General features: G+C 33.9%; 1 protein-coding gene across 1 annotated transcript; it reads right to left on the bottom strand.

The window, feature by feature from the left end:
• Positions 1-325: 325 nt before the first annotated feature.
• On the bottom strand, positions 326-1,396 carry LOC128558884 (uncharacterized). Its single transcript, XM_053549144.1, has one exon. The coding sequence runs from the start codon at positions 1,394-1,396 to the stop codon at positions 326-328; it is 1,071 nt and encodes a 356-aa protein (XP_053405119.1).
• Between the last annotated feature and the right edge of the window lie 12,789 nt (positions 1,397-14,185).

Raw genomic sequence — 14,185 nt, 5'->3', positions numbered from 1 at the left:
CATGACTTCACAGTGAGGGCACTGGAATGTGTCCCCTCTTCTTATTACTCTGACATCAGTGCAGTGAATAAGACGGGTCCTGTGATTACATGGATATCCATTCACCATGCCATTGAGCCCACTTTGCGAATGTGATGGAGACTGCATTAGCTAGTGCTGTTGGTGTAAAAAGTCCACAAACACAACATTTTTCTTCATCTTCAATATCCTCATCACAACTAGACTCAGAACTAACAAGCAAGTTAATGTGTGATGGACCTGGTTTGGGAGATACTGATTTCTCCATTGGGGACTTTTTCTCTAATTTTGACATTTTGGCAGTTTTTTAGCAGGTTTTTTTGGTAGGTTTAGGTTGATCTTTTATGTGCTGTTGTATGGCCTCACATACTTTATCACTTGTCAGCTCTTTTCCTGAAACAAGCTTGCTCATGGTTTTTCGTGGTTTATTAATTAATTTTGACTTCACAATTTTGAGCTTGAGGGTTTGCTTTTCAAAAAGATCTTCAGGTGTTGCTGCATTTGTAGTAATACCCCCTTCTACTGTGGCGTCACTGTCATTCCCATCCTCATTAGCCACTGTCTGAGTGCAAAACACCTCTGATGGGATCATATGCTCCTTTGGGATGGCCTCCTTATTTATGGGATAAATACCTGTCCTCTGAAAAGCTGCATGCAAGTTCTCTGCACACAAGGCCTTGGAGTATGCTTTGCAGGCTATTTCACAAATATTGTACCTTGTTATAGCAGCTGAGGTCTGTCTCATAACCTTGTGACAAAGGTTATTATATATCCTTTGAAAGGGCCCATAGCAAGCCACATCAAGGGGTTGCAATATGTGACTTGTATGGGCTGGTAACACAAAGATAATGATATTCATCTGTTTAGCCCATTCAGCAGGGTCAACTGCAACATGGGAACGATGACCATCTAGTAAAAGAATTATCTTCTCTCCTTGGCGACCAGGTGCAAACTTAATAAAGTGATCTTTCAAGTACTTCCTGAACACATCAGTATTTGACCAGCCACTTTCCGACATAGTCCCTGAAGCTCCAGGTGAGGCCCCATTCAAAAGATCAGAATTCATTCTTTTCCCTGGGAATACGAAAAAATGTGGAATTGAGACACCACTAGCACTTCCGCAGCCTATCATTGTAACTGTTTGACCTTTAACAGAAGTAACAGCTTGCACAGTTGATGTTGAGCTTCCTACAACATAGGGGGGTTTGTGGTCTATAGTTAGTCCCTTTTCGGCAATGTTAAAGATGAGATGTGGTTTATCTGCTAGGTCATGTCTGCTAATGCACCTCTCTAAATGTTCAAAGTACTCCATGACTGTGCTTTCCTTTGTCATTTTAGCCCGAATGTACTCTAACCCACGTGGTTTCACAACCTTCATTTCTGGCCATCTATGTAAAAATCCTTTCAACCAATTTATTGACAGACGCTTGTCCTTATCCCTTTTTCCTTACTGGACAGCATAATCTGAAGCTATATCAACACATTCTTGTCTTGTGTAACCGTATCCGTAGCTAGCCATTTCTTTAAAATGATTTACTATTTTTGACTCTTCATACTGATCAAATAGGGGCACTTTTCCCATAACAACAGTTTCTGGGTCAATTTTTCCTAGAACCCTGTCTCTGACAAACCATCTTCTTTAACACATCTGTATGCACTTGTTAATGCACTTGGTGAATACAGTCTGTACTTGCTTCTGACAGGCTGAGGATTGCTTCTGATAGGCTGAGGATTGGTCTGAAAAGAAAAGAAAAAAATATTATAGCTAAGAGATATAGTTACATGAAACTTATTTTTTTATACTTGGCCTAAATTTGTTACAATTATTGTCACGTGACCCCCATTGATAAAATGTCAACAAAGCAGACGGAGGAGTTTTTGACTCCAAACATTCATTTTGTGATAAAAAAATGTGTGTTTTTAATGGCTTTAATAAGGGAATAGTGTTTAAAGGTAAAATTTATATAACTGAATAATATTTAATGCACTCACCTGCTTAAAACGCATTTTTGACTGTTTGACAGCTGGATACGCTAGAGTAAACACTGTAGTAAACGCTGACGTGGTTTCCGGCGCGTGAAGCTTAAAAATCACATGACCGGGGAGAAAAACAAAATGGCCGCGAATTAATGGTCTCCGCGATTTTATGGACTCCAACGATAATAATAATAATAACTTGTGTGATCAAACTAATGGCTTTTACCTTTCTCATATATTAAATGACATGTATCATTTACTTGCCTATCACCGCCATGGTTGCAGAAATGAATGCCTTGATGTATTAGCCTCAATAATAAAAATATAACAATAGCGCATAGTCTTAACGTTACACGCGTAATTCACTTTTATTATTGATATTTTATTGTACGTGTATGATTCTTTGTATATACTTTGTTTAACAAATAATCACAGCCTTGAACTGGTTTGTTGTCTATTTTATCACGGTTCAGAGTTCAGATGCGCAGGAATTGACGCCCGAGTGGTTTAATATCTAAGAATCTGTACAATGAACCGTGGTAAATAAGACTACAAACTACAAGAAGGGTTCGATTATTTTCATTCTTACATGGTCATTGAAGTATTTTGGTGAAAAGTTTGCTGGGTTTCATTTATTTGGGTAGTAATGAACCGGGTATCATGTGCCAATTTGACATCATAATTGACGTCATAATGCTGTCTTACCGGTCAGCGCATCAACCGTTGTTTAACGAAGAATATACAGGGGTTGAACTTTTTCTTTGTTTAACTGGCAATCAGTTTGAGCCATGTTAGAATACTTAATCCGAAATGTTTTTCATTGAATTAGTATTATACTGTTACTTTAAACATAAGGAATTGGTTCTGTATCGTATTTTAATGTGTGGAAGATATGTAGTTATGACGTAAAAACTGCGTTTCGTTATCAAACATTCAGTGCTAATTATTGAATAGGTATCCTTTGATGGTAAACTATTTCAAATTATGAAACATTAAATCGATGAGCCCAGATCAAGCTAGGACGGATGGGTCAACCTTACCACGCGTATATAAACTTGTTAAAAAAATGTTCTGTTACGTTTTTTGCCAGATTTTTCTGTTATAAAATTACCCAAAAACGTTTTAAGATGAAAAAATTATGGCTCTTAGTGAACTTTGGTTTTATTGGCAAAAGATGGTGTCAGGAACTTGGATTTATATTGATGCAAGCAGCCTTTAAATAAAAAAAATATTTGAGAGAAGATTGTTGTGTTCAGTTGTATTTAGAAAACAGTGATAAATTGTAAAGTATGTAGAACCCCAAGAAGACGCATTTACTTGAAATAAAAGGGTCTTGATTATAAATAATTAGATTTTGATTATACGGAATACCCCCTTTACCCCATCCCCTCAATGCACAAATACCACATGACAATATTGCACAGTTCTGCTTTGGTATTGAATACCTTTCCATTAAATTACGAAAGCTTTTATCGACACAAAGTTTCTGTCAGATGTTCTCAATACTTTTTTCAAACACTTCGCCCAGGTGTTGTTTTCACGGACCAAGTGTATAGGTGACGTGCATGCTGGGATTTAGGCGAAGTGTTGGAAGAAAATATTGAGAGTGTGTGGCAGACGCTTCGTGCCGAGGAATGTACTAGTTTTCCTTAGACGCTTTTTACATTACTAAAATCCGTCAAGTAAAAAAATACCTAAATCGAGATGTTTTTCACGTGTTTGCGATACCGTAAAAAGGCTTGGCTTGGCCACACTGAATATTATATAAATAGTACAAATTTGAATAAAATAGAACATATCGCCTTTAATTCACAATTGAATGTTATTGTTTTGCATTTATACAGTTATAACCTACAATGGGTGTGATTTTTTCATTTTTCGAACGGTGCGAGAAAAAAAGGAGAGGGAGAGAGAGAGAGAGAGAGACTGTTCACATCCATCTTACTGCTGGTGTGAAATTCATTTTCGATACTTATGCTGAAAGCATCAGATGGGGACTGAATTTGAACACAGTTGTGATCAGAAAAACATTTCTTATTTCCCGTCAGAGTATAATGCATTTATGTTCTTAATTAGTTGGAGGATTGACCCTTCTTTCTATGAAAAATAAATACTTTTAAATTGCCATATGCTCCACTGAGACAAAAAATAACGAACCAATTCGACATAACGAGCATTTCTTTGTCATGTAGTTGGTGAAGACAGAAATGTATAAATAAGTACAGACTGATTTTAAGAGATTTAGTATTATTATAAAAACCCGCTTTGTGTATATAGAGTATTACTATAACTCATATGTATCATTGAAATATAACATCGGACAAAACGTCATGAAGGAGGCCTACAGATACGTTTGTTGAACTAACACTGAATACGGTTTTGTTTTTATTATTAATCTATTAACATACCGGTTTATATTATTTCAAACAACAGATTTATTTGATAATCAAACGAGATAACTTTAATTATAAAGAGAATGTTAAGTCTCCTCCGGAAGATTCGCCCACACCAATCGAAACCAGGCACACAAATTGCAACAAGAGCTACACTGCGCAACATTGCAACCAGAGCAACACTGCGCCTACACATTGCAACCAGAGCTGCACTGGGTACACACATTGCAACCAGAGCTGCGACCATTGCTAGACTGCACACACATTGCAATCAGAGCTACACTGTGCACACTGCAACCAGACTGCTCACACACATTGCAACCAGAGCTACACTGCACCCACATTGGAACCAAAGCTACTCTCTGCACATACACACACACGCACACGCACACGCACACACACACACACACACACACGCACGCACACACACACGTGCGCACGCACGCACACACGCACATTGTACTCAAATTATCATTTATTATCATTTTGACCAAGTTACGACTCCTGTTGTTTCTTTTCCTAGAAAAAACTGTTTATCATAAAGTTAAACACATTTTTTTCTCAAAATTTTAAGGGCTGTAATGTAGAATATTGGCATCCTCATTTAGATAAATAACTAGGCAAAGGACCCTAATTTTTTGTATTGATTGCCCCTTTTATATTGCTGAAAATTCATATATAATTTCTATTGAACAAAATTCAGAACGCAGTTAATCAGAATTTTAGCATTTCGGTTTGATCTGGTCACAATAACAGCAAGCGAACCCAACAATTGCAAAGAACTAGAAAGAACAACACTGTGTTCGAATACGGGACAACTTTTTGCAGCCACCGTGACCGTTGTTAAGAAATTTCAGAAGGTATGCAACTAAGCAGGTTCTCAATGAGGGTGAGCCACTTAACTAATTTCATTTGGAGTGTGCCCTCCTGATAAAATATCATGCCAGTCATTTCAGTTTTACGGTATTCATAAAAGGTACGCTTTAATCAAAGAAGACGAAGGAAAGTAAACTATAAATTTGTAACTAGATATTTGTCTTAACATTTGAGCCGCGCCATGAGAAAACCAACATAGTGCATTTGCGACCAGCATGAATGCAGACCAGCCTGCGCATCCGCGAAGTCTGATCAGGATCCATACTGTTCGCTTTCAAAGCCTATTGCAATTAGAAAAACCGTTAGTGAACAGCATGGATCCTGACCAGGCTGCACGGATGCGCAGGCTGGTCTTGTTCCATGCTGGTCGCAAATGCACTATGTTGGTTTCCTCATGGTGCGGCTCATTTGTTGCTGTAGACAAAAATTCACAGCAACAATAGTATTTTCATACAAATCTGTATGTAAATAGTTCTACTATCAAAAGATGCCTATTTGTAAGTCTTAAATTGCGAATTGATGAAAATAAGAAGGCGTATAAAATAGTTTATAGAATACTTCGTTAAAAGCAATTGACGGTAAATGACAAAACTTATGAACGAGATACATGGCTAAATTGGGCAAAACTATAGTCGAAAAGAAAACAATTTAAAAATTAAAAGTTTCGCCTCCTTTACTCTGGCCTTGAAACGAGCAAATCTTTTCCATTGAATAGCACACGGGCCAATTACATTTTGTTTTCTATTTTTCGCTATTTTTTAACATAAATCGCCGGTCCATAGTTTGTGCTATATGACCAGCCTGTATTCTACACATGTTTACTGGGCTAATGAGACGAAATATTATGTAAGTGAAAATCAATTCATAATGTAATTTAATACAACTCTTATTTGATGGCATGCTGATAATGGTCAAAACTATTCGCTCTCAGTCGTTCGGACCTTGGGCAATTGTGTCGACTATTGACCGGAAAGCCATTCAGTGAGTGTACACTAGATTTTTCTAACATATCACTCACATAACCCGGGTACTTTGTTCTTGAGTGTTCAAATGATTTGCCCGACAATGTTGTTTAGGATTCAGTTACTTGTTTTGCATTTTCTTGGTGTTTCATAAATTACGGGAACAGGAAGGGCCGACTTCGATAATACTGAGTGCGGCATTTACCTGGACTTTCAGTCAGCTCAGTACTATTTCGTTGCTAAAGTCTGCTGCATGCTTCAATGTGTTTATCTCCGACAGCATGAAGGACAGAAAAAGCTAAACTTAATACAGTTGAAACTCGATATCTGGAAAATTCTGATTATTTCAAAGTCATTTTCAGGTTCCGTCCCGAAATCACGGAAATTAAATAATGAATCATTTGAAGTCGAATTTCGGTTAGTTCGAAGTAAAAAACTTTGAATTCGGGATACCGACTCTCAACTGTTTATTTAGAAAGTGTCATTGCTATAACCTGTTCAAAGAATGGCTATTTACTTATGTTTTCATTGCATTTCTTTTATAAAACATACAGTTTTATTTACTTGCTGATCAACTTTTATTGTTTGGATGGTAACAATTTTATAACCTTATAAATAAGAATGGCAGAAAGTTGGCATTTTATTTTGCCATTTTCGCAAAACCTCATTTATATGTGGTGCTAGCGTTTCAATTAATCCCTTGTAAATGCCAGACACTAGAACATTTATATGTAAATAAAAGAAGTCGTATTTTTAACGATGATAGGAAGTACAGAGAATTTCTTTTCTTGTTGTTCAGCACTGCCCTGCTTTTTATCTTTGATTTTATTTTAATGAAAAAAGTACTTTGAAGGAGTATTTCTATTATTAATCGAGCTTATGAGTGAGTTTGCAAATTGTTTTGAATGTTAAAATAATGTCTCCGTTTTAATTAAAAACAAATGACTTGTCATAGGTTTATTAACAAACAAAAAATGAATGAATAAAAAAAGTAAAACAGGACACACACGAAAAATCCAGCCCCCACAAAAAAATCAACAAAAAACAAAAAACAACAACAAAAAGAAAAACATAGCACAGAAAAAAGTGTGTTGATACATGTAAAGCCAGCTAGATAACGCATTTTTGTTCGAGCGTAAATATGCGAATTTCTCAGTTATACTACTAAAAGCGTTTTGATGTTATAGCAGGTTTGCTAAGTTACTTTTCAACAATATCATAAAAGCTGACCAGATCATAAATGAAATTTAATATTTATGTTTCATATAAAACTTATTTTCATGGACCATTTTCTACGAGGTTATGGATATTTTCCTTTGAAAACTAGTGATAAATATAACAATACCACCAGATACCATATAATACAAAATAGTATTCAGAAAGTGAAGCCTATCTTTAGCCTGTGTATATATTAAAGAAAGTACTGTAAATATTCAAAAAAGAGAGTTTATTTTATTAACTGTTCGATTCAATTATATTACAGATAAATGTGTATATACACTTGTAGCTGAAGGACAACATGCACCATTAACATTAGACGAGGAGCATTTGGAAAATCTTGAAGATGACATATTTGCAAAGTAGATTCTAACATCGACTTTTGAAAGAAGTAAAGGTGTTCTGTGTATCTGATTTCTACCATATGGCAGGTACTTAATAAGCGTGTTGCTGAGACTTACATTAGGACAGAAACCAACCGGAGGATGTGACACTTTAAATACTATATTTAACAATAACTGTCATTGTTGATTATAACTGATGTGATATTGGCAGCACATTACTGACACATATATCCTGTAAAATAGCTGAATAATACATCCTTTATATACATATATTAATACTGTTGAATTACTGAAAATATTCCCTGTTAAAACACAACAGAGTTACATGTAATGCGATTAATACCACATGTAATACTTATCATATCAGAAGATTATGCACCAGTAAAATGCTGGTTTCATTTCCATGCTCTCGCTTTACTGTATACTGCTACAGAAAGAATGACTAACACGCATTCTGTAATACCTTTTGTTACTGGTGACAATTTGTCCTGATAAATGCATAGTTATGCTAATATATTATATATTTAGAATACAAATAACAGATCTATATTCCAGCTTATGGTTTGATTTTTCTATAGAAAACTATTTTATTCCTTTAGAATGCATTCATCAGTCTGACTGTTTCGAGCCTTTGTTGTTCAAACGTATCAAGCTTAGCTTTTGAATACTTTCTGAAGTGCGGAAATCATTTACATAGATGGAGTTCACTTGGAACTATATCTTTGCCTTATTACAGCGTTGATGAGATAATGTTCCATTTACTGCAAGGATTGGTCCGAAATCGAGAATGGAGTGATCAATCGTAGTTTAAATAAATTGCAATTTGCATATAAATAGAGCTCTAACTAAATAAAAGCTACGCATCGAAATTTCATTTCTTTAGTATCTTCCCTTGGTTTCATGGATTTAGTCATTTTAAACTAAGTTTCAACATTTGAAGTTAAAGACGAAAACTTGCTGACAGATTATTTAATTGGATTTTATTGAGTTGCACAACCGATACCATCATTGGTCATTTAGCGCTTTCCAGCTTTTGGTTGTGGTGGAAGAACCAGATGCCTATCAAAGCCTTATTTAAGGCATGAGTGGACACCTTAGAACCACCAACCTTCCATAAGCCTTACCATTAACAAAATTTAAACCACATGAATTACTTTTCTATGACAAGATCAAAGCAGCGCGGATAATGGATTTACCAGAAGTTTCAATGTGGTTTATACCCGTACACACGCGCAAGAAATAACTTTCAATTCTCAAATAAATTTACATTGACCAATATATGTTTTATGAACACCATCAAAAGATAAGAATGTAATGAATAGTAAAGCTGTCTTTTGATGTTTTCTCTATAAGTTATTAAGCAAACAAATTCAAGACCTGGCTGTCTATGCTGGAAGCAGCGAAGTCGAATTATCGCAAAGAAATAATCTGGCAGATATTTACATCTGAAAATCTGAAATAGCTAAGACAGTTTAAAGGATATACTATAAAGCGTTTACTTTTCAACACACACGAGTGTTGGAGAAAGGAAGTGCAAGGGGCGTATAATTATACTGTTTTCATCAAGGGGTGTTTCTGCAATGATTTTCGAGACAATTAAAGGGTTTATAGAGAGGAATTTTGCAGTTGCACGAACCCTTTTAACAACTTAAAACAATCAGTCAACAATCAAGTGTATGTTCTTGCATATTCAGTAATGTCTATTCTAAACAGAATTTTTTTCTCATCATATCATATCATGGTACATTTATTTTATGCTGTTTGAATGGCAATGTTTGACATGTATTTTTCTTGGCAGTATCACATACTTTCGAACAGTCAATACGTTATAATTTTGTCGATGAAAGTAAATTTTGAATTTGCTTTTGGTAACAATATAAATTGCTTCATAAAAAGAAATAAAGTTTTTGCTATGTTGGCGGAATGTTTCATGATACAAATATAGTTAACAATAACAAGCAGTTGTACGCAGACCAGTAATTACTAAAGTAGTGATAAAATATTGCAATGACCTACCTGTGTAAAATTATTCTCGATAACTATCGTATCATAATTGTTGCATTTTCTGTTGAAAAGTGCTTGTTTCTTTATTCTTTTTCTAACTGCAAATAGAAGTACAAACAAACAATGTTCTTTCCGTTAGTTGTTATATATTTGATATGTCAACGATAAGAAACTTATGTTTTGTCTCAATTTTGTAGTCAGTCTAAGAAATAATTTTTTTTTGACTTCCAGTTATATTTTGTTCTTAAAAGATAATTATTGTTCTCATGTATCGTTTCAGTTGATGATGATATTGACAACAATGGCATATTTTGTATTCTGGTCGTAGCACGGACTGGGTAATGGTAAGGTTTTAAACAAGTAACTTGACTATTTTTAAAAGGTTACCGTTAAATGCTGGAGATGAGTCATTCACTTGTCACACATGGGACTCCAATTTACAACGAAACTGCGAAATAATTGAACGTGTTCTAGCCAATACATACAATATCTAACTATTCGGAATCCAAATCGTCTCTTTAATGTTGAAAGATGTATAATTACAATATAACATCCGAGTTCTCAGAGGAGAAATTTCAGGCAAAATTCAATTCACAATCACTTGATGTGGGTACCAATGTACAATTTACATATAGAACAGTAGACTCCATTACATGTTACCCGATAAATATAATTTAAACAAATCTCTAAAGGTAACTAAAGAAGCAAATATTTCAATTCTTTCTACATAAGTCACTTCGTATTCGATCAAGATGAAAATGAAAATCAAAATCATTTTAAATGAAAACTCTATCAACAGAAGCAGTAATTTTAGGTTAAAGACCTATAATACAATGAAGAAATTTCTGTTTCATGGCTAGACTAGGTGTGTATAAGTCCTTGTCACTGTACATATTTGAGGACAAAAATAAATGGCCTGGCACATGGTTCCCTTTAGCAGAAAATACTATATAAAACTCTTAGGTACAGCTCTAAGCGTTGTTCGGATAATTTATGTTTGGTTAAATATTTTATTCCATTTTGTTACCTATATCTTTGTGTATTCATACGCAAAAAATTGTTAAAATTATCCTATGTACAATGTGCTACGATAATTTTTTGTTTTATCTCTAAAGCTTTTCAAAATCTAAAGGTTTATAAACTATCTTAGTAGAATACAAAAGATACAAACCTTAAAAGATCTGAGTGACTAAAATTGCATAAAGCGATACGCGTCACCTTATGTTAGAAAGTAAACAGTTTAGGGAAGGGTTATTAGATTAATTTACGAACAACATTTACGACTGCTTTTTATATAACAACATGTTTTCATTAATTTTCAATTCAGGAAAGATAATTTGTTTATCTGTTTATAAATGTTACATTCGTAAGCGACTTAGCAATTTGAATCGTTTACAAAGTTGTCTCATTCTCGATGTATATTTGGTGAAAAATATGTATTGATGGGTTTATATTATCTAAACGATTCCCATTAGACTCCTTATCAGCCGGATGTCATTGTTAACCTTGTTATATTTTATTTTTATTTTGTCGGACCTTACTTTTAATCTAACTTTCTCAATATTTTTGTCAAAGTTGTTACTTAATGAAAATGTTATGTTCCAAGAACACACAGCCATTTTGTCAAAAGTTTAAACGTCTCATTCGTTATTGAACACAACGGAAATACGAATTCATTTCATTTACATCATTTGCTATATTAAAACATTCCATTGTCATTTTGATGCATGTATTTGTCATCAACGGAAATACGAATTCATTTCATTTACATCATTTGCTATATTAAAACATTCCTTTGTCATTTTGATGCATGTATTTGTCATCAACGGAAATACGAATTCATTTCATTTTCATCATTTGCTTTATTAAAACATTCCTTTGTCATTTTGATGCATGTATTTTTCAATTATTTTAGGCACGGTCAGAAGAAATAAAAAAGCAGATAAAATAGGACAATGGCATTTAACGTTCTTCCGAAATGTTCTTATGAGGCATTGTAAATGTGACTACAATAAAGTTTACTTTGAAAGCATAAAAATATTTTGTTCAGATCAACACTTTAATATTAAGTTCTAGATATTTCATTTCTGATATCTGACAGCTAAGTGTCAAATATAACAAGTTTTAGATACGTTTTGGTCTTTTAAATTAGGCTTTTGTTTATACAATCCACTATGCTCTAGTACTTCAGTAGCGTAATATTGTTACATCAGCTCAATAACTTACTTCACTCTACAATTAGCAGACGTTTATATTGGAAAGTAAGGGTAAACGCCCTATATATCTTCGATTTCGCAAAAAGGATCAACTGTAGATATTTATTTCCTTTGGGGACGATCGAAATTATGCACGGTCAACAGCTTTATCACTTACTTGTATGTAGAACAAGGACACTTGCTGTGTAAATAGACAAATACTGGAATAGGTCTTGTATCTTAAGTAAGATCATGAGTTGCTTGGCTGTTAACTTGTTCATTCTGGTTTAATAAAAAGATTTGTTAATTGATTTTCTAACTGATTTCTTAACTATTTCTTTTGATAAAGAATAATTTTAATGCAATTTTTTTACAATGTTGTTGATTTAAATGAATTTCATGTAACTGTTTTAGTATATAAGGGAATAACTTCCTTGATGTAGCAAACACTAATAGAGCCACTTCGTTTTGATTACCTGTACAGTATACTGAATGATAAAGTACAACACATTATTGAAAGTATGGTGCTAAGGTAATATTCTAAGTTAGATATTTTGGACGGTAAATCATAACAATACGAATTAATTGTTTTTTTGTTACCTAATATTTACATAGGAATATGCTGCCAATGTTATTGCTATAATGTTCATCTTACTATTTCTCATTTAAATCAAAATGCAGTAATGTTAAAATTCCTTATGCCTCATCAGTATAAAATGACCTGACGCATAAGTAAGTTATCCTCAGATTCCAAACTTTCTACTTTCTATGCTATTGCACACCTGTACCGGCGACCACTTGAATTACTTTACCTGTTGTGTAATGCATTTGTTTTTCTAGATATAACTGACTAAACATTCGGCAGACAGACAGCTATAATAAAGTTTACCACGTTTTCTGTTTTGATGGTGAACTTATTAACGTGTCAGCGTTTAGCTAAATTCCTGACAAAATATTGAAATAATATTCCAGATGCTGCTTTGATCTTATAATAGGAAATAACTTCCGTACTCTAGGAGCATCAACGTTTTCAACTTACGTTATCCCGTTTCGAAATTAGAATATGATTTAATAATATTATTGTCAGTTATTGTCAGTTTTCATTTATGTTATTTAGATAGTGTTGACACTTTCATAACACAGGGCATATTAAAGTATTTTACTGTATCTTTATGACACTGACGCTTCTTAAACTCTGACAAATTCATTAACAAGAACTCATTCATACTTTTGTCAAGTAAAGCAAGAACGAAATCCACCTAACGAATGCATTTCATTTAAAACTATTATTGAATATCAAACAAATATACAGGTACTTGTATACTCAGCCTTAAGGTGATATGTAGGTTACTCCAAAACTCCGACCAGGTGTCAAGGTAAAATGAAACAACATGTTATACATCTTTTACAGCATTTATGAAGTTTAAAATGCTTGTTATAGACGTTTCTTAATTATATAGTGTTAAAATAAGCGTAAATATAATACTTAATCTTCATCCAGTAAGTCATCATATTCATTCAGTTCCTCTTTAAGTTGTTGTGGTAATTTATGTTAAGTACTGTTGATTTATCAATTATAACAGACAAAAAAAAAGAAGCTCAAAGCGACCGATATAAATTGAGACTAGTCTGACCTTGTTCTAAATAATGGCAATCGTTGATGTGTTATTCTATTTGCTCCGTCAGTAAGTATGAAGCACTGTTTCTCTTGGAAGGTATGTTTATTCGGCAATCGACATCAACATTGTGCAGTATTTCCACCACTTTTCTTTCCGCCCAAATAACTTGCATCCTTCAATAGCGAAAACTGTAACTTGAATCCCAATATATTTCATTTAGCATCAATTGTACTTCTAAAACGTCTGCAAAGTCCCACTTGAAATGACACGAAATACGTTTACAATACTCCAAAATAATAATGATAATAACAATAACAACAATAACAACAACAATAATAATATAATAATAATAATAACACTACTTCATTTACATAATTATGATAGGTGAAACAATTTTCTGTTTGATAATTCTGTGCCTCCGCGTCTTCTAGATTATTCATATTATAAGTGAAAAAATATGGCAACGTGGAGTTTCATATACGGTACACTCAAAACTATGGAAGCCCTGGAGGGACAATTGATTTCCGTACTTCCCACTTCTCACTTTTAACTTTTGCACTTCTCACTTCCTACTTCCTG

The sequence above is a fragment of the Mercenaria mercenaria genome, chromosome 8 (assembly GCF_021730395.1).
Source record: "Mercenaria mercenaria strain notata chromosome 8, MADL_Memer_1, whole genome shotgun sequence".
NCBI classification, from domain to species: domain Eukaryota; kingdom Metazoa; phylum Mollusca; class Bivalvia; order Venerida; family Veneridae; genus Mercenaria; species Mercenaria mercenaria.
This window is presented reverse-complemented; position numbering and strand designations above follow the sequence as displayed.